Source organism: Pteronotus mesoamericanus, unplaced genomic scaffold (assembly GCF_021234165.1).
Source record: "Pteronotus mesoamericanus isolate MK-2021 breed Mesoamerican mustached bat unplaced genomic scaffold, CSHL_Meso_final scaffold_85, whole genome shotgun sequence".
Lineage (NCBI taxonomy): Eukaryota > Metazoa > Chordata > Mammalia > Chiroptera > Mormoopidae > Pteronotus > Pteronotus mesoamericanus.
In genome coordinates, this window is record NW_026555329.1 from 73,234,439 (window position 1) to 73,255,528 (window position 21,090).

Here is a 21,090-nt window from a genome sequence, read left to right on the forward strand (position 1 = left end):
CTATGGTGCCAATGGCTCTGAATTTCCCGCCTGTTTCCACCCTTGAGTGGTCTCCTCCTTAGGTCTGAGGTTCAGGTCTCTCAAGGGGTGACAGCTCACAGGTGACTGGGCAACTACAACTTGCATATGCGGCCTGGGTAGCCACGCAACATTCATGAAGCCCCTCATGTGCAGGACGGAGCCTGGGCTGAAAAGAGAAGGGCCTGGGCTGTGGGCTGGGGCTGGCTCTCCCCACGTTGTCACCTGCAGAACAGAATTCGGAGAAATCTGGGAATTCTAAATCGGAGCCTGACCTTCATGATGGTAATATTTGTTAAGGTAGGAGGATAACACACTTTACTGAACAGTTTGCTAGACTAAAAGATTTTCAGTATTTAGACATATGGTTGTGGATGTCTTTTTGTATTATTTCATTTATATAGACTGTCCAGAATAGGTAAATCCATAGAGACAGAAAATAGATTTGTGGTTGCCAGAGGCTCGGGGGAGAGGAGGGAGAGTATAGTGCTGGTGAATTTGTACATCTCTGAAGTCTACACATTGCCTGTCTGTATGTGTATCTATATCGATGTTTGTTTGTACACATAAGGGTATATCAGTGAATTAAGAGAAGTAGTAATTTACTCTCCAAGTGATTGCAGGGCAGGGGGTGGGTGGTGGGTAGGCAGGGGCTGGAGCGCGAGGAGGATGCAAAAAGAATCTAAGAAATCATACCTGCCTTTTAGGAGCTTAGGGTATAGGGCTAATTATTTAGAGCAATATGTAACGTAATTCAATGATGCCACAACTACGTATACATTTGGGAGAATTGCTTCACTTCTCCAGATGTTAGTTCCTTAGTCTGTTAATCCTGAGGGTTGAACTAGATGACCCTTAAAGGTCTCTTCCAGCTCTAACATTGCACAAATCTGTGATTTTAGACTACCCTTGCAGCCCTGCTAACTGGGTTCTGGAGTAAGATAAGTCGTCCAATCGATGTATTTATTACACGACCTTATTGTGTGAGGGTGTGTTTATGGAAATAAGAAACTGTATTTTGATGAACTACAGCCTCCAAACGTCAGCTTTTTAGGTTGAGCAGAATTTTTTTTTTTTCTAATTTTCCGGTACCCGCCCAAGATCTAGATGACATGCCAGGCAGCCGGAGGAGGGAGGAGGAAGGGGAGGGGTGGAGGGGCTTAGCAAGTTGCTATGGAGCACGACGCGGTTGAAATCGGAAGTGGTCCTTGCACATCACTTTCCCCGGAAAGGTACATTTGAAAAACAGTACCATTCTAATTTGCTTTTTCCTAAACTCATAAATAAAGATACAGTCCAACTCTCGCTCTCAGCTCCCTAATGAACAAAATGAACCGGCAAGCAAAATAGAGAAAGACTCATAGATAAAGAGCAGGCAGACAGCTCTTGAGCGGGGGAGGTTAGAGGGTTAGGGGAGTGGGTGGTTGAGCAGAAAAAGAAAAATGAGAGAAAACAAACTCATGGGCACAGACAACAGTGTGATGATTGCTGGAGATGGCGGGAAAGTGGAAGCGGATGTAGCGGTGACAAATGGTGATGGACGGAGGCTTGGCTTGGGGTGGTGAACACAAGATACAGTGTGCAGTTGATATGTTGCGGAAGTGTGCACTGTATAATTTTGTTAACCAGTGTTGCCCCAATCAATTTAATGAAAAAGGAGAAGAAATGGGGAAAGTCAAGGAACATAGAGCAAGGACTCTTGGACAAAACCAAAGGGGAAGAGTTGAGTGAGGGAGCGAGGGAAGGAGGGGGCAAGGGAAAGTGGTGGGGGGTAGGCAGAGACAAATGTATTTGAAAAAATAAAGTAATTAAAAAAAGAAAAAGGAGAAGAAAGAAACAGGAAAAGAAAAGAAGAGAAAAGAAAACGAAAACGAAAACGACGCTCTCCACCAGAAAGGAACTTCGAATCCGGCAGCGCAGAAGCGCAACGGAACCAAGATACCAAACGCACCGGTTTTCCGGGGAGCGCTTCTAGGGAAGGACCAGACCTCCCGCCCCGCCCCCCCCCCCGGGGTTGCCGTGGAGACAGAGCGAGCTGTGGATGCAGAGAAGCTCGGAGGCCTGGCCTTTGCTGTCTGTCTGCGGAGAAGGCTCCCAGGACCGCCGCCAATATGGTCAGTGGCTCTGAACAGTGAGGGAGAAGTATGAGTATGTCTCGGGACTGGAGGTTAGAGGTCCCTGGCACACTGTTGGGTAAAGTCTAGGGGTGTCAACGCAGAATGAGCTCCCTGCCCTGCCCGTGGGAACACGGGGGACAGGGATGCCATTGTGAATGCCTCAGTGATTTCTTCTTTCCTGCTTCTTTATTTTCTCGCACCCGAGGTGCGCGTGGGGTGGAAAACAGACCAAGGGAAGGAAGGCTAAGATGATCGAAGCCGGACAAAAGCATCTCTCACCTCACTCCAATTGGAGAAGATAAAGAAGTTAGGAGTAGCTCTTCAGTTCAGCTCTTAGTAATAATACTTCTTACCAAGAGTTTCATAGGCTTCCCTGGGGTTTGTTGTGAAGGATTTCGCTTCTAAATCCTGGAGCTGTCCCTCTGTTTAAAACTGACCGTCATAATTAGATCACTGTCTTTGTTGTTTTCTTTCGCAGATGCTTTCAAGGGCCAAACCTGCTGTAGGCGGGAACCAACTGCACACCGAAAAAAGAAAGAAAAAAGGCAGGAAGATGCCAAAGCTAGAGGAGCTACTTTCACAAAGAGATTTCACTGGAGCTATTACCCTATTGGAGGTAATGTCCAAAGAAGGTCGCTTCTTAGGAGGTGACTAACAGAAGTCTGGATGAACGCTTGGGTGGATGCTGGTCGCTGTGCTGTTGGAGCCAGCAGGTGCATTCTGCCGCTGCCTGTAAATCTGGTTAGGCACAGATTCTGGTTCCCAAGTTAGCTATAAACCTAATTAAAGAGGAACCAAAAAGATAGATGTATCTATTATTTTTTAAAAAAATTTCTTTTTAGAGAGAGGGGAAGGGAGGAAGAAAGAGAGGAAGGAAAACATCGATGTGAAAGAAACATCGATCCTTTGCCTCTCGTACAGGCCCCAAATAGGGGACGAACCCACAGCCCAGGCATGTGCCCTAACCAGGAATCAACCCAGTGACCCTTCACCAACCAGCTGAGCCACACCGGTCAAGACTAAACATATTTCTTTTCTTTTCTTTAAAGATTTTATTTATTGATTTTTAGAGAGAGGGCAAGGGAGGGAGAAAGAGAAGGAGAGCAACAGTAATGTGTGAGAGATACATGGATCTGTTGCCTCTTGCGTGCCCCCAACCAGAGACCTGGCCCTCAACCCAGACATGTGCCCTGACTGGGAATCTAACTGGGGACCCTTCAGTTTGCAGGCCAGCACTCAATCCACTGAGCCACACCAGCCAGGACCAGACTAAACATATTTCTTGAGGGACACTTTTAACTGTGTCTAGTCCAACCGATGGTGAATCCAATCTAAAAAACATGGAGGGTCATTTACTAAATGCAATGTCAGTTCACACATTGTTTATCTGAACCCTTGCCAGTTTATGATTTATACTTGTTATATGTTAACATTTTGTATTCAATTTAAATCTATTGTGCTTCATGCTTACTGTCTAAAATACTAAATCTTCAGAAAATATTTCCATCTTTATTGCTGTAGTTCTCAAATTTAATATGCATTGGAATTACCTAGGGTGCTTATTAAAACATGTTCCTGGGATTCTGTCTAGGGATTCTGATTCTTCCTGGAATCAGTCTACAGCAGTGAGCAGGAACCTACATTTCTTAGGCAAGTATCCTGCGTGCTTCTGACATAGATGGTCCAAGGACAGTGCACTTTCAGAAACTGCTTTGTGGGAAGCACATGACTTAGAGGAATGAAGCGGGTGCACCAAAGACTGTAGAGATGACGTTGGACAGCAAGCCTGGCCATGTGGTACCACAGTCATTTCTCCGAAGTGTGATTCCAGACTCAGTACTCGTAATCTGTCAACAGTAATTGTTTTAATTAGCTTTATATAGCTTTCTCAGTCTTCCATGTATAGTCCTACATTTTTTCCTGGTAATCTGGTATGGAGCACATTGTTTTAACTTTTTTGTATCAGCCTTCTCATCTTCAAAGTGAGGGAGTTGACTTAGAAGGACTGCCTAGTTCTGTAAATTAGTAAACTGAGTGGTATGTATATGTCTGATTTTTGTCAGTCTCTGTTTCTCTTTTCTTTTCTTTAAGGCAACAACCACATTTTTCTTACCGTGTGATCCCACACTGCCTTTAAATAGAAGTGCCATGGTTTATGGGAATGGAAACTTCCATGGCAGGGATGAGGAAGTCTCCTGAACTCTCTCCTTACTTCCTGGAACAAATTCAGGGAGACCTCAAATAAGAATTTCTTCAGACCTAAGACACTAACTTAAATTCACAGCGTTTGGTGAGAGGAGGGTTTTAATTTAGCTCCAGGAGTCAGTTCTTAGCCTGGTCAAGAATGTGTTAAAGAGTACCTTCATTTTGTAACAGCTAAGGCACCCAAAGTTCTGGAGCAATGATCTGTAAATACGTGTTTCACTATTTAACTTTTCACCCATGGTTTTGATTTATCACCCTGTAGAGTGAAAATCTCTCACCTTATCGAGGTAGTTCACACTCCTCCTTCAGGGTTCAGTCCTTTCCTCCAAAACAGGACTTTTTTTTTGTTAATTGAGGCATTCATAAATATTTGTTCACAGTGAACGTATGATGCTAGTCTTCTGAACTTCCTTAAAGGGTCCCAGTAAGCCTGTTCAATGGTCAGAGGGTGATTTAGCGGCTTGTCCTCAGTACACAGTTATAACCTATGAATAAATAGGTGCGTGTGTACACTAATGGGCCAGGTTCGGAGCACGCGGTTGAGGACAGAGGGTGAGGACATGGGACTTGGAGCCCAACATGACTGTAAGTTCCTGCCGCTACCCTTCCTGGCTGTGTGGCCTGGGATTTACTGCGCCATCTATCTTCAGTTATTTGGAAGGAGAAAATATTTCACGTAATTCTTATGTTTTCATATATCACCCAGGATTGTTATAAGGATAAATGCTTAAATACTTTCTGGGGTGAGGTATCAGTAAATGTAGGAAATAAATACAAAATATTTGAAAATACAAATTTCTATGACAATTAGAAGGTAATTGTGATCAGTTTTGTAAGTATCAGCTTAATTAAACTGGATATTGATGTGCTTCTGTTACTTGCGATTTTTAAACTATTTGTCAGTAACTCAATGTAGTATTTTTTAAAAGAGAGGGCTTACTTTTAAAACTTTTTCGTGATTTTTTTTAAATGAAATTTTAACCTGAAGTTCAAACGTCATATTGGGGAACAAGAAAAGGATACTAATTTGTGGATTGGATACTGTGCTTTTCACCTGGGAGACTACAAGAGAGCTTTGGAGGTTAGTAAAAAAAAAAAAAAAGATTTATAACAGAAGGACTTTGAAAATGTTATTAAGCTTTGTATTATAATAATACATGCTCATGATAAAATTCAAACAATATAGAAGGGGGCAATGTAAAAAGAAAAACCGCCCTGTCCACTCTCCCTGATTCTACAGTGTTAATGGAGGCAACCATTGGCTTTTTTTTGATGTATTGCTTCAGAAATCTTCTTGATGTGTTCAAGTATGTGTATATATCTTATTTACTTTTTGCTTTTAGATGGAAATTAATGAGATGGTACAATATATTAACATTAGCATTTCTTAAGTAAGTGTTCGGGAGAGGAAAAATAAACAATTTTGATAGAAAAGTTTTCATGAAGCTTTTCTCAAAAGTTCATTTTTATTTTCTTTGGTTATTTTTATATATTCATTTAACTTATTTTTTAAAGGTTTCACTTATTTATTTTTAGAGAGAGGGGAAGGGAGGGAGAGAAACATCAATGTGTGAGAGAAGCAACGATTAGTCGCCTCTCACACATCCTAACTGGGACCTGCCTGAAACCCAGGCATGTGCCCAGACTGGAATCAAATCCTCGACCTTTAGGTTTGGGGGGTGACACCCACCTGAGCCACACCGGCCAGGGCTTGATTGTTTAGTTTCAGACGTAGGAAAGATTACATTATCTTTATATTTTTGCAAGTATAGTTTTGGAAGTTGTTTTTCTTGGTCACTGTAAACCCTACCTATCTATATAAACAGTCTATAGGATTATGGATCTAGATAAAATTACAGATACCTAATGTCAGGCAATTTCCAATTTATAAATGAAACTATTTAAACGTTTTCCATATATTTATTCCCAAAATGTAATCTAAGGATGTCTAAAGAACCTGCGAAACTAAAATGAAAGTATCCAAGTTATGAGGTGAGAAAGAACAAAAGCCTCAGCAAGGTGAAGGGAAAGGACAGAACGGAGGCTGGTAGTACTTGTGGAAGATGTTAGAGAAAGGAGAGTAACCCAAATGTAAGAAAAAGCAGCGCAGGTGTCTGGTATGCACTGACAAATAGTAAGACTATACAGAAAGTGTAGTTGACAGAGTGAACCTCCGAGAGGGGGCCATCGCAGGGGAAAAAACGCTTCTTAAAAATGTAAAGCCAAATAAAGCCGGAAATGATTAGAATGAAAGGAAATTTGTAGTAAGGCTATCAGATTTTAAGTTAACTGAAACTATGTATTTTTATGTTACCTTTTGTATGTTTTTTAAGTTAGTAAAAATGAAATATTTTAGTTACTTTTCATTTCTGCAGCTTGTTAGCTCATATCAGTGTTAAAAGGGGAAAACACAATTCTATGGAACACAGCTCTGCGTGGGCGGGACTGAGCTTTAGCTGCAGCACTTAACCTTACAGGTGGAGAATAGTTGAGCATGTAGGATTCCCTATGTGTGACGTTGTCCGATCTCAGTAAGAAACCCTACTCCCTTAGGATGGCCCATCTATTACGTTACTGCTGAAATGGGATCACTGCTTAATGTATATTTCAGGAATATGAAAATGTGACAAAAGAGGAAAATTGCAATCCTGAAGCCTGGGTGAATCTAGCCTGTACCTACTTTCTTCTTGGAATGTATAAACAAGCCGAAGCTGCTGGATTTAAAGGTAGAATGGGCCCGTTTAATGTCTGGTAATCATTTCTAATAGCAAGAGTTATTTTGGAGATTTAAAAACTTACTTAATTCCTTTTCTGTTGACAAAAAAATCAAGTGACATTAGAAAGCTAAAAAATAGCTTTACTCTTCAAAGAATATTAGAGTTGAGCAAATTTACATTTAAAGAAAGATTTACTCTCCTGTGCTATCCCCCCTTCTTGGAAGCTACAGCTACTGGCAAAAGAATGAGAAAGAAGAAGGGTGAGGGGTCTTTCTTAGGTCCCACCAAGGTAGCCTATTCATGCTCCTGGTAGGAGTTGGGTGTAGTTGTTCAGGCTGTCATGGATGTGGATTTTATAGCTGCTTTTTCAGCTTCTGAGTGAAAAGCAGAGGAATTTCAATGTGAAGACTCCTTACTTCTTTACTTTTGCTTTATTTGTCATGACAGTCATCCAAGGGGAACTAGACTCAAATTTGCAAAAAAGAGTAGGGCAGAAGGAAATATGGGAGAGAAGATTAGGAATACCTAGAGTATGAATGAAATGAAATTCAAAGAAATGTAGAGAAAGTGGCCATGGGGAAAATATTTGTTAGGGAAGAATGTATTCCAGGTTAGAATTCTTAGTGAATTAACTGCATATACATTTAGAAAGAATTTCAGCTCAAATTCATGGAAAATGAGGAACTTGCAGCCTTTGTTGATTTGTTCCCAAACCGTATCCTATATACTAATGTAGTTTTTCCTAATTTAATTTTAAGGATCTTTGAGTTACTTATCTGTGCCTAGAACAGTGTTAGACACACAGAAGGTGATCGAGTAGCTATGTCTCTTTTCATATATATTTTTTATTTTTTACACACTTTGAAGTATGACTTTTTGACATAAAGAGATATAGGATTGGGTGTCTGGAATAGGAAAACTCTCCAGGAGTGCCAAGGGGATTTTGAACTTGAAAGGTGTTAACCTTTTTGCTGGGCTACCTGTCTCTTGTGGAAGATTCTCGTTCCAGAAGGTCTTTGAAGCAGAGGCTGGGCTAGCATTTAAGAAAACATGGCAGTATAACTATGGAAAAGGAGATCGCAGGATCTGACAAAGAACACTGGGAAGAACAGCTGAGTGAGAGGGGACTCCCACCCATGCTGAGTGACGATGGCTTTCTCTCCAGCGTTTGGTTCTGTGAACGCACAGTGGTGGGCGCTGCGTGTAGAGGGCTGAGCTGGGGCCCACCCTAACAGGATCAGGAATAACAAGGAGGACGAAGAGCAGAACCTTAGGACATCTTTCTTCTGGTTCTTGATGCTGCTACAGGTGGAGACCAGAATAAAATAATAGAAATTATTCTATAGCAGAGATATATCAGGAGCAGAGGGCTAAGGATTTGGGAAAGTTTATCTGAGTCTGATGTCCTTCCTGCATGGGACAAAGTGCCACAGGCCACTGAGTTCTTTAATAAGCAGCTTGGGTGTTTTTTTTTCCAGCTCCAAAAAGCCGACTTCAAAATCGTCTCCTCTTTCATTTGGCTCACAAGGTATTCATATTCTGATTTCAGACTTTTTGATGTAAAAATATTTTTCTTTTTTTCTCTTGTCACCAACAACAGTAAAAAATAATTAACTAGAAATTCTCCTTATGTCCATCTAGTAGATTGAAACACAGATCATTATAAAATGTTTCTCTTTATCTGTAGAAATTTTTTCATATAAAGTCTACTTTGTCATATTTATATAGCTACACTAGCTCTCTTTGGATTACTGTTGGCCTATGTCTCTTTCCATCATTTTACTTTCTACTTTTTTTTAAAAAAGACTTTATTTATTAATTTTTAGAGAGGGGAAGGAGACAGAAAAAGAGGGAAAGAAATATCAATGAGAGAGAGAGAGAGAGAGAGAGAGAGAGATGGGTTGCGTCTCTCACACCCCCACCTGGGGACCCAGCCCACAATCTGGGCCTGTGCCTGACTGGAGAATGGAACTGGCAACCTTCTGGTTTGTAGGCCGGCACTCGGTCACCTGAGCCACGTCAGCCAGGGTTACTTTTTTACTTTTTTGTGTCCTTATATTCTGAATGTCTCTCTTATAAATAGCATTTTAAAAAGATAAAGAAGGAACATAAGGAAAGGGAGAAAGTATAAAGAGAGGAATAGAAAAGAAAAAAGAAGGTAAGAGGAAGAAGGGGTCGAGTAATTAATATTAGCTGTAACTTAAAGGCTTTCCATTGTCAAGACTATGTTTCCAGAGGTTTTCTTTCCTTCTTTTCCTGAAGGAGAGACAAGGACAAGAACCGGAAGGAAATAGGGAGAACGGAGACAAAAGTGGCTGGAGGAGGAGGAGGTGTTAAAATCCCTATAACATAGGTGTGGATGTCTCTGTACCCTAACGTGAATCTTTACATGCCTTTTTCTCACTCACAATTTCAGTTTAATGATGAGAAGAAGTTGATGAACTTCCATCAGAATCTTCAGGATATTACGGAAGATCAGCTGAGTTTGGCCTCAATCCACTACATGCGATCTCACTATCAAGAAGCTATTGATATTTATAAGCGAATACTGCTAGATAACAGGTCTGTGTCCTTTTATGCCCACTCGAAATCTCATTGTGTTAGTTTCTTCTGTAAGTGGTTTGGACAAGGGCCTAGTGTCCTTTGGATTTAGTATCACCATGTGTTCACATCTGTTAGCTATAATCGGGTGAGAGTAAGAACTCCTTATTGTCTAGATCAAGTTTTCCCCACCTTTAATTTCATTATCACCCTTCCAAGGAGTCTTTTTAGACTCTTTTTTCCCCTAATTGCCCTCCCTTGAAATTTTAATGGCACACACATACAGTATATCTGTTTATGTATTGTATGTATGTCTATGCTTTATACATAAAATTTCCCACCTCTTTGTAAGAACCAATTTTTGCCCCATTTAGGGATGATATTGCCCCTGTTGAAAATGCGTCCGTATCAATTTCAGTGTGGCAGTGCACTTTAGGGGAATTGCTGAAGAAATTAGAAATAAACCATTCTGAAAAATTAGCATTGCCACTTTATCACTGACCACTCGGCCCCCCTCCCACATCCCCAAAATAGTTCCCTCCACTTCCCTTCTCCCTTCTCTTGCTTTACCTTCACAGTCTCCCACCCATTCCTCTATTTAGCCATCAGGCCTGCTTGTCTGTCTGTCCATCCTCCGTATGGTGTATGCTTATTTGCATTCATACTCAATGATGGTGTTTGTTTTTTTTTTTAACATGAACAGGTAGGTGTTGAACTTTTCATTTTCTTCTCTGGTTGCCATCTTTTATTCTACTTATCAAAACGCCCAAATATTACAATGCAAAAAGAAAAACACTGCACTGATTACATCTTGCCTTCTTTCTTCAAAAGGCAAATTCATATCCTCTTTGCCTTGCTGTTTTTTCAGCCATTAAAAAAAGTCTTTGTAGGTTGACAGCATTTCTATGATATAGACTAAACCGTTAACCTTTCATTCTTTTATCTAATAGGGAGTACCTTGCCCTCAATGTGTATGTGGCTTTATGTTACTACAAGTTGGATTACTATGATGTGTCTCAAGAAGTTCTGGCTGTTTACCTTCAGCAAATTCCCGACAGTACCATCGCGCTCAATCTTAAGGCCTGTAACCATTTTCGCCTTTACAATGGCAAAGCAGCTGAGGTAGTGATGGAAATTTGTTTTTAACTTAATTCCAGTTTGAATTACCCTCTACTTCCTGGGTTATTCATGAAACTGTTATCTATAAGTTTTGATCAATATCCTTTATTATTACCAGGGTGATTCTATAAGAACCTAATTATATCAACATTTATATTTAGCAGATATTCTAAAAAGAATGTGGTATCTAAATTCTTTATGTATGCCTAATACATTGTAGATGATCTTTACCTAGATGCCTTACAGTAATTCAAATATGTGAAAATCAAATATTTTCACTTCTTCCTCTAAAATATGTTTGAGGCTCTGTGATTCAATGTCAATAATATGTAAATCACCTCAAATCCTAGGATATCCATCACTGTCTCCTTCATTCCCCAGCTCCAACCTGTTCTGTGTTCTCAGTGTCTCTTGTATTTGTCCCCTGTCCTCTTTGCCACTGTTCCAATCCTCATCTCTTGTTTCAGGTGTTTCCCTGCTTCTAGTCTTGTCCTCTCCAGTCCAGCCATTGCCTTTGCTCTGTACGCCGTACTCCCCGACTGCCATGGCTTTGTGTACACTGTTCTCCTTCCTGGACTGTCTTCCTTCGCTTGGTACCCTTCAGGGTCCCCTTCGGGGTTACCACAAGAGCCCTGACTGGTGTGACTCAGTGGGTTGGGCATTGCCCCGCAAACTAGAAGTTCACAAGTTCAATTCCCAATCAGGGCACATGCCTGGGTTGTGGGCCAGGTTCCCAGTTGGGGGCGCTCAAGAGGCAACCACACATCGATATTTCTCTCCCTCTCTTTCTCCCTCCCTTTCCGTCTCTCTAGAAATAAATAGATAAAATATTTTTTTAAAAAAGATCACCACAAGGATCAATAGTGGTAGACATTTTATAAATACTTAGAACTTAGGTATCTTATAAGTACTGTGCGGAACACTTTACATCCACTATTTAGTTTTCCTGACAATCCTGTGGGTAAATTCTCTTAGAGCTCTCTTTTTATAGGAAACGGAGAGTGCACAGGAGGTCATACATTATGACCCTCCTCCTTTTATTCTATTTAACATTTTATACACACACATGCACACATGTGCGTATAGAATAAATATATAAATAGAGAACATGTTCTATACCTGTATATAGACTCAATTATATACAGGGTGGGGAAACAATAGGTTTACAGTTGTGAGTATGCGAAACAAGAGTTCAGTCTTGTATTATTATTTATTAATTATTGTATTGTTTTCCATATAAACAACTGTAAACTTACTTTTGCCCCACCCTGTGCAGATATTTTTAAGTTTACCCTATGAGGGGGTCATGTTTGGAAATTATTTTCCTGGGCATTATTTTAGTTGATGTAAGAAGCCAACAAAATTGAAATGTAAAATTTCTGCATATGTCAAAATTTAAAAATGCCATCCTTGTCCAAAAGGCAGTTCCAGCTGGCATCATGCCACCCAGAGTAGGAGCAGGAAAGAAACTGAACCAGGAAATTAACTGTATCCAAGTAAAATTTGTGAAAATGGAGTAGCAGGGGCACTGTCAACTTGCTTCACACTGACAGGACATTCCACTCCTCTGGGACACAGTGTTAGTAGTTGGCAGGGGAGGGGGCGGTTGGAGAGCACCTGTCCTTAACATAAGCCCAGGCTCACGTCGACAAAGGTGGTTCGTTGTGGCAAAAGAAATGCCCTTTGATTAACTTGCTTAGTATACAAGCAAACAGTCCATTTATGTATTATATAAAATACACTCTTGGGGTTATTCATTCCAACTAAAGAGTCCCTTGAGTCTTACCTAATTGGCTACTTTCCAGCAGATCAGTTTAATAGTAACCCCAGTTTGCAGTTCGATCTCTCTAGAGTTTTCATCTTTGGTAAGAACAAATAAAAAATATATATTCTTGCCTTTGTACCTTGAATCAATCTTGTGGACTTCGCCCTTTCTGGCGTAGGATCTGATCTATTAAACGTTTACGTTTCCTCTTTCTATGGTCTAGTACGAGTAGCACGGTCAACCGATATTCTGCAGGTCTGGTTCTGCCCAACGCGGGCCACCAAACTGCACTTCCGTCCCCACAAGGCCTGCTTTTTCACTTGAAATCCTGTCAGTGCAATTTACATACTGACACACTCATAGAGAACACACTCTAGCAGTAGAGGACTGTCAAATGTACCATAAAAACTTTTTTGTTTGATAGCAAGAGGATACATTTTGTGTTTTCTTAAGATAATTTTTTTAAAACATTTACAGCCGGGCTTTCCTCCAGTACCTTGTGTAATGGATTCTGTATTATACAGTTCATTCCCTGCACAAACACCAATAGCATTCTGCTCTTCTATAGCAATTATGAAATACTTTGTAATGATTGACTTAACTCTTAATGTACTTTGAATAACTTGCTTAAAGTCTTACAAGTGGCCAATTCAGGTCTCAAACCCTTGGCTGTCTGGCGCTAAAGCCTTCTGTTCTATTGATCCTGCTGTCTGTTCCTGCTCTCAATACCAAGCTGCCTTAATTATGACGACTTTAAAATACGTTTTCATAGGATCCAGTTAGCTGATATTCCATTTAAGACTTTTGCATCAATACTTATCAATTTCATTAGTCTATAATTTCATTTTCTATTGTAACAGGTCATGTCAGTGTTTGGTCTAAAGATTTACTCTCTTCCTTAAATGAATGGAGAGAGTATCATATGCTACTGTTTTCTGAAAAAGTTTATACAGATATAACTTGGAGATATTGTGGGTTCAGTTCCAGACCCCCACAATAAAGTGTATATCAAAATAAAGTGAGTCACAAATTTTTGGTTTCCGAGTGCATATAAAAGTTATGTTTATGTTACACTGTAGTTTATTAAGTATACAAAAGGACAATCAATGTACATACCTTCATTAAAAAATATTATTGCTAAAAAAATGCTAACCACCACCTCAGCCATCAGCAAGTCTAATCTCTCTGCTGGTGGAGTCTTGCCTGGATGCTGATGGCCAGCGGCTGATCGGTGTGATGGCTGCTGAGGTTTGGGGCGGCCGTGGCAATCTCCTGGCTAACTAACTGTTTGATGCAAGAGGCCTAGCTCTTCCTGTCTTGACTTCAACATGCCTTCCTTACTGAGCTTGATCATTTCTAGCTTTTGATTTAAAATGAGAGACATACACACCTCTTTTTTCCACTTGAACACTTAGAGGCCTTTATAGAGTTATTAATTTGTCTAGTTTCAATGTTTTTGTGTCTCAGGGACTAGGGAGGCCTGAGGAGAGGGAGAGAGACAGGAGAATGGCCAGTCAGTTAGAACACAGGCAACGTTTATCTATTAAGTTTGCTCTCTTACATGGGCACGGATCATGGCACCCTGAAACAAAATGGTAACATCAAAGATCATTGATCACAGATCACCATACAAATATAATAATAATGAAAAAGTGTGAAATGTTGCAACAATTTACAAAATGTGACACAGAGACATGAAGTGAGCAAATGCTGTTGGAGAGATGGTGCCAATAGACTTGCTTGATGCAGGGTTGCCATAAACCTTTAATTTTTAAAACAGTACAACATCTACAACGCACAATAAAACAGCTCAAAGTGTGCCTGTATAAGATTGTCATGATTTCTCCATCAAATGTTTGCTAGAACTTCTTGATGAAGTCATCTCTAAACTTGGGAGATTTTAAATCACTAACTCAATTTCTCTAACGGTTGTAGCACTATTCATGTTTTCTATTTCTTGTGTTTTTTTTAAATTTTAAAAAAGAGTTTATTTACTTATTTTTAGAGAGAGGGGAAAGGAGAGAGAAAGAGAGGGAGAGAAACATCAATGTATGGTTGCCTCTCACACATCCGCTACTGTGGACCTGGCCCGCAACCCAGGCATGTGTCCTGACTGGGAATTGAACAAGCAACCCTTTGGTTTGCAGACCGACACTCAATTCACTGAGCAATGCCAGCCAGGGCAATTGTGTTATTTTTGATAGGTTGTACTTTTCTACAAGTTTGACCATTTCATTTACATTTTCACATTTTTTTATAGTTCTTCCAAAAACCCAACTTGGTTTTTTTAATCTCCTCTATTGTATCATTGTTTTCTACTGCATTAATTTCTGTACTTTCGTCATTTCCTTCCTATTGTTTTCCTTTAGTGGGTTAGTGCTGTACTTGAAAACATTGAAATGGATATTTAGCTTGTTTATTTTCAGTCTTTCTTCTTTTCTAAAATATTCAGTTGAAGTGATAAATTTCTAAGTATTGCTTTAAATGCATTCCAAGTTTGAGTATCAGTATGACTTCTGATTTTTAATATGAGTTATTTCAGATTAATTAGAAGAATTCTTCATTTCCCAATACATGGCAAATTTTCCAGTTATTTCAGTTACCTTTTTGTTAAGATAGCTAGCAAAATTACATTGTAGTCTGAGAAAGTATTCTGTATGATTCGAATCTCTTGGCATTTATTTCTTGAAACTTGTCTTATGGCTCCAATATATGGCTAGTTTTTCTAAGCTTTCCCTATGTATTTGAATAGAGTGTATACTCTGAAGGTATTTGGCGCAAGATTCCATATATGTCCATTAAGTCAAAGTAGTTTTTTATGATATGTCAAAGCTTCTATCGCTTTACTAATTTTATTGTCTGCTTACTGTTAATTACAGAGAGAACTGTGTTAAACTCTCTCACTATTACTGTGAATTTGTCTCTTCTGAGTCTTTCCATATTCACTTTATATATTTTGAGATCATTTTTTTAAGGAGTGTACAAATTTTAAATGGTTACATCTGTCTGGTGAACTGAAGCTTTTCTCAGTATAAACTGACTCCCTTTCTTCTAATTATGCTTTTTGCCTTAAAGACCATTTTGTGTGTTATTAATGTAGTTTTTCTTTTGGTTGTATTCCTAGGGTATGTTTTTACCATCCTTTTCCTTTTAACTTCTTTTTTTTTTAATCCTCATCAAGGATATGTTTGTTGACTTTAGAGAGAGAGAAGGGGGGGTGGGGTGCAGACAGAGAGAGAGAGAGAAACATCAGTGTGAGAGAAAAAACAGCAATTAGTTGCCTCCTGTACCCTCCCCAACTGGGGATCGAACCTGAACCCTAGGTGTGCGCCCTGACCTGGGATCGAACCCACAATCTTTTTCGTGTGCAGACAGCACTCCAACCAACTGAGCCACCCGGCCAGGGTTCCTTTTAACTTCTTTATAACTTCATATTAGAAGTATGTCTCTTGAAAAATATAGTTGGATTTTATTTATCATGCCTGAAGTTTTATCTTTTAAGTGGGGTATTTAATCCAATTAGATTTAATTACAGGTTATATTGTAATACTAATTATTTAGGTATAAACTACCATCTTGTTTCATGTTTCTATTTGTCTCACCACTTGTATTTCTTTTTTCTCCTTTTATGGTCATTTTGTTATTGGTTTTGATCAGCTATTTTTAATCTTTTTTTTTACTGTGCTAGTTTCAGAAGTTGTACACTCAGTTTTCATACTTTAGTGGTTATCATAAAAATTACCACAGGCATCCTTCATGTAACCAATTTTTTAAAAGATTTTATTTATTTATTTTTAGAGAGAGACAAAGGGGAAGGGCAGAAAGAGAGGGAGAGAAACATCTATGTGAGACAGAAACATGATTGGTTGCCTCTTGTACATGCCCTGACCAGGACCGAACCCACAACCCAGGCATGTGCCCTGAGCACGACGACACCAACCCGCTAAGCCACACTGGGTCAGGGCATGTAACCAAGCTTAATGTTATTCTTTACTCTCCTCAGCAGCAGAAAGACTTGATGAAATTTGCACTTCATTTGCTACCTTCCCAACTCATATGCTATTGTTGTCTTGTCCTTTACTATTATATATTTTTTAAAATTATTGCTGCTAAATCTAGTCATTTATTTAGTGTTACCAACATTTTAAAGTATTGTATTCTTTCCTCTTTATTCTTAATTGTAACTGAAAGCTTCCATCAGGGATCCTTTTGCTATTGATTGAAGTAAAGCTTATCCTGCAGAATCTCTTTAGTGAGAGTCTGGCGGCAAACGTTTTATTTGTCTGAAAATGTCATTGTTTTGCCTTCTCTATATGATAGAATATTTTCATTAGGTATAGGATACCTTATTGGCACATTGAAGATACCTTTCCATTATCTTCTAGCTCCATTTTTATGTTGAGAAGCCAGCCATCAATCTAACTTTATTTGGAAGTAATCTATCATTTTTGGTTTGCAGGCCGGCACTCAGTCCACTGAGCCACACCAGCCAGGGCTCCTGAAAGTAATCTATCATTTTTAATAAAAATTTTATTTAACATTTTTATTGCTTTTTATTTCCTTCAGTTTCATTATGATTTAACTAGGTGTAAACTTTAAAAAAATATTTTTGTCTTCATGGGACTTACTGAATTGGTGGATTAATGATTCTAATCAGTTAGGAAGAATTCTCAGCCATTTTCTCTCAGATTTTCCTTCTCCCATTATTGCTCATATTTACCCTCAGGAACTGCAGTCAAGCATGAGTTAGACCCTTTCAGAGCAGGTCTAACCCTGTCCTTCCTTCTTTACTTTCCTCTGTCTCTCGGTGCTGTGCTTGGCAGTGTTCCTTCACCCCCTCCTCCCATTCGGGGATTCTTGTTTGTGATGCGTCTCCCCTGCTGTGAAACTGATGCAGGGCGGTCCAGGGATGTCAGGGCTGATCAAGGAAACAGATATGACCCTGAGGTGACAACAGCACCCCCAGACTATCTGGATGATGCTTTGAAAGGTTTCTGGTGGCGGGGAAGTTCCTCTTAGAATGTTACTGTCCGGAGACTGTGACGGCACAAGGACCTTCCAGAATGGGAGGAGGCGTGCCAGGTGGCTCCCAGGGAGGAGGGCGTCTGCACAGTAACTTCTCTAGGTGACGTCTCTCCGCGGCAGGGTGGGGGTGTTGGCGTCAGAGGCTGCTTGAGGTCTGATAGGCAACAGCGGCTTCGGTTCTTTCTAGCCCTGGGGTTTATCTTATCTATGGCTAGCAGATGTTCCGGAAGTTTTGGGGGTATGAAAAACAGGCAGAATCTCAAATATGTTTATTTGGGCTCCATTTAAAACAATTGGATGTGCCCCGGCCAGACAGCTCCTTTGGTTGGACCGTTATCCCCACCCCGACCCTGGTCAGGGCGCATACAAGAAACAAGCCTAAGTAAGTGGAACAACAAGTCAGTGTCTCTCAATCTCTCCCATCAATGAATTTTAAAAAATTTTAATTAAAAATAAATAAATAGAACAATCAGCTGTGTAAAATTGGAGCTTGGTGCCAAAAAGCTTTGGAGCTAGTGGATCTCAGCCTGCTGTGAAAATATAAACAAGCTAGGATCCAATATCTACAATGGCCATTTTTGGCTCAATAATGTAATACCTAGCCATATAGTTATTAACTTTGTTTACAATATTTTATATTTCCAGAAGTTCTTTCTTTGTTAAAAATTTTCACATTTTGCTGTTTCCACTTTTACGCTTGTACATATATATTTTATTTTCTTAAACATTGTCAGCATACTTGTTTTGTGATCTAAGTTTGAGTATTTGAATTTCTGAAATTTTTGTGGGCTTGATTCTGGTTTTTTCATTTCTCCTGGTTCTCCCTCAAGGAGCCTAGTTTCTTTGAATGTCAGCTTATCTTTGAGTGTATGCTCGACACAGTATTTGAAAAATTATTTACAGGAATAACTTATTTAAAGTCTACAATAAAGGCACTTTTCTTCCTAAGTGATATGCATTTACTCTGTGAGATATCCAGGAGAACTATCCGTTTGAGACCCCCTTGAACCAAATTCAAGGCTTGAGATCGCCTGAGCTGCCCATGGAAGCCCAGGTGGGCTGCAATTCTGCACTAGAGATAGTCCAGTTCTATTCATCCCTCTTTTGCCCGCGGAGCTCTGGGGAGGCGTGGTTGACTGCAGGCAGCGGGCTCCTGCAAGATGCCCTGTGCAGATTCTGGACTTTGTTTTTTGTTCTTGTTGCCTGGCAAGACTGTCAACTAAAAGTTTTAATTGTATAGAATCAGTATAGCCTTCAGGGGAAAAATAGCTTGATTTTTGGTCTGGTAACTTCTTACTTTGGTATTTTTAAGAAAATGTTTTAAACTATTTTATTTGATAGTTTTAAACTATTTTATTTGGTATTTTTAAGAAAATGTTTTAAATTATCTATTTTATTTGATTCATTTTATTTTATTTGTTTTCAATGAGAGCATTGATTTGAATAATGTAGCCTAGTGGCTCTCAAATTGCGACCTGGGACTCCATTTCCTGGGGTCTGTGAGGCAGGGCCTGGGCGCATGTGCCTGGGCGCATGTGAGGCGAGCAAGTTGCCCAGGTGCAGGATGGAAGAGTTGAGCACTTGCCCGCGGCACCAATGCTAGGGGGCGCTGGTTTACCTCTGCATGCCGGGCACCTCACTTGCCTCGCCCTTAGTTCTGGCTGGCCCTGCTTGAGGTTAAAACCAACCTGGGAATACGAAAAGATTCTGTCTTTTCAGTTTCACTCTCTCAAGTGTTCAATGAAGTCGTCCAGAGACAATGTGATTTCAAAATAGTTCAAATGCAGTTACAGAAATGCCAGTGTAGCTGCCCTCTATTAGGCTGGAGGCTTAATGCACTCTTCTCACAAAATTTTTGTCTTGGAAAAATTGGTTTTAAAAATATATATATATAATTTAGGTTAATGTATAGTAGGTTCATAATTTTAGATTAATTGAATACTTAAAATTTTTTGTCTTAAATTCTAATGCAAAAAATACTGATGACAACAACCCACAAAACAAAAACTCTTTGGAATCCTTGATAATATTGAAGATTATAAAAGGGATCTTGAGATTTAAAAGCTTGAAAACTGCTGATTGGCATAATATTACCCCACACTTGGGAATCGCTGCTATGATCAAGAGTTTATTAAAAGGATTTCTGAGTGGACATGCACATCCATCAGTGATCAGGTAGAACAAGCTTACAGTGGTTAGTGAGAATAATCAAGAATTTAATAAGTTTATCCAGAAAAGCTTAGCTACCGCTGAAAAAGTAGAAAAAAAAGGAAGGGGGGATTACTCAAAATTATAGATTGGCAGGGTAGGAATAGCAGCAAGCTGATGAAGGGATGATTCTAGTGGCTTAGTGAAGACAGTGGACATGGTTGACCAATTCTTCGAAGGGGTGTTAAGGAGTCAGGAGAACACAGAAGAGATCTGATGGGTCTAATAAAAAATAAAAGAGGGAAGAATTGCAGGAAGGAGGTAGTGTGAGAATTCAGGATGTAGGTGGAAAGGTCAGATTGAAGAATCAACCTCAGTTGCTAAAAGTTTAGCTCCTTTATCACCTTTGGCCCTGATAGAAAAGGCCAACTCTAAGGAGTCTTCAGACTTGGTTTCACTGATTTCAAACTTGCTGCTTAGTGTAAGGTTCAAGTCACTTAACTTTTATAACCCTCGATGTCCTCAACTGTAAAATGAGAATAATGATAATTACCTTATTTCTTCAAATCCCGAGGGACAAATGAAATAGCATGTTAAATTTGACACTATAAAACATTGTTTAAATATGTGGTGTTAGAACTTGTCATTTTCATAAGTCTTTCCTTTTTCAATTTCAGGCGGAACTCAAGAGCTTGATGGACAACGCTTCTTCTTCCTTTGAATTTGCAAAAGAGCTCATCAGGCACAATCTGGTGAATAATAGTTTCCTTTCTTGACTTACTTGTGTCCTACCCTATTTAGCACATCTCAGCAGTTAGAAAGATGAATGAAGAGAGATATTTCAGCAAATATTCCTCTATTCCAAGTGAACTCCTCTTTGCTGTCCAGGAGAGAAAATGTGTTTAAAGTGTCAGGCCTTTTCATCAAGGAAATCCTTATTGGGAGGATAGTAATACATAAGGTGGGCAAAAGTAGGTGGGCAATTGTAACACAAAGAAATAACACAATATTTATAAATAATAATACAGGAATAAACTGTTTTCATGTACTTCCAACTGTAAGCCTACTTTTACCCACTCCATATATGTAAGGGAGGAAAAATAATTTTTCTTTTACCCTTCTAAGTTCTTGTGGCTTGTCTAATAATTACACTGACATGAGACAGACTAACAAGCCAAATAACCAAATGTATTACATGTATACATATAAAGGCTTCATAAGAATACGGGTCCTGAGGACAAATCAGGCAGTTGCTTTAAAGCTGTCTTGAGCTAAGGAGATAGGGGGTAGTGGTTTGGACTTCAAAGGGAAGGTAAGCAATTCAGAGGTAAATGCTAAGGAGCAAGAATTTGGTAAACAGATTGTTGCTGGGCCACCCAGAAACAAGGGGACTCAAGGAGGACTCTAACAAACAAGCGTTGCTGGGTTCCTCCCT

General features: G+C 39.6%; 1 protein-coding gene across 1 annotated transcript; it reads left to right on the plus strand.

The window, feature by feature from the left end:
• The first annotated feature begins 2,062 nt into the window (after window positions 1–2,062).
• IFT56 (intraflagellar transport 56) lies at window positions 2,063–20,431 on the plus strand. The gene is made up of 8 exons (XM_054564018.1): window positions 2,063–2,132; window positions 2,614–2,751; window positions 5,329–5,421; window positions 6,952–7,066; window positions 8,536–8,585; window positions 9,474–9,619; window positions 10,549–10,720; window positions 20,333–20,431. The coding sequence occupies exons 1-8, from the start codon at window positions 2,130–2,132 to the stop codon at window positions 20,429–20,431; spliced, it is 816 nt and encodes a 271-aa protein (XP_054419993.1). The 5' UTR covers window positions 2,063–2,129.
• The last annotated feature ends 659 nt before the right edge of the window (window positions 20,432–21,090 follow it).

Bases quoted from the DNA above. Each gene is read 5' to 3' on its own strand.
- IFT56 (XM_054564018.1), top strand. The intron at 7,067-8,535 runs GTAGAATGGGCC...TTTTTTTTCCAG, and splicing joins CGAAGCTGCTGGATTTAAAG to CTCCAAAAAGCCGACTTCAA. The intron at 8,586-9,473 runs GTATTCATATTC...TCACAATTTCAG, and splicing joins TCTTTCATTTGGCTCACAAG to TTTAATGATGAGAAGAAGTT.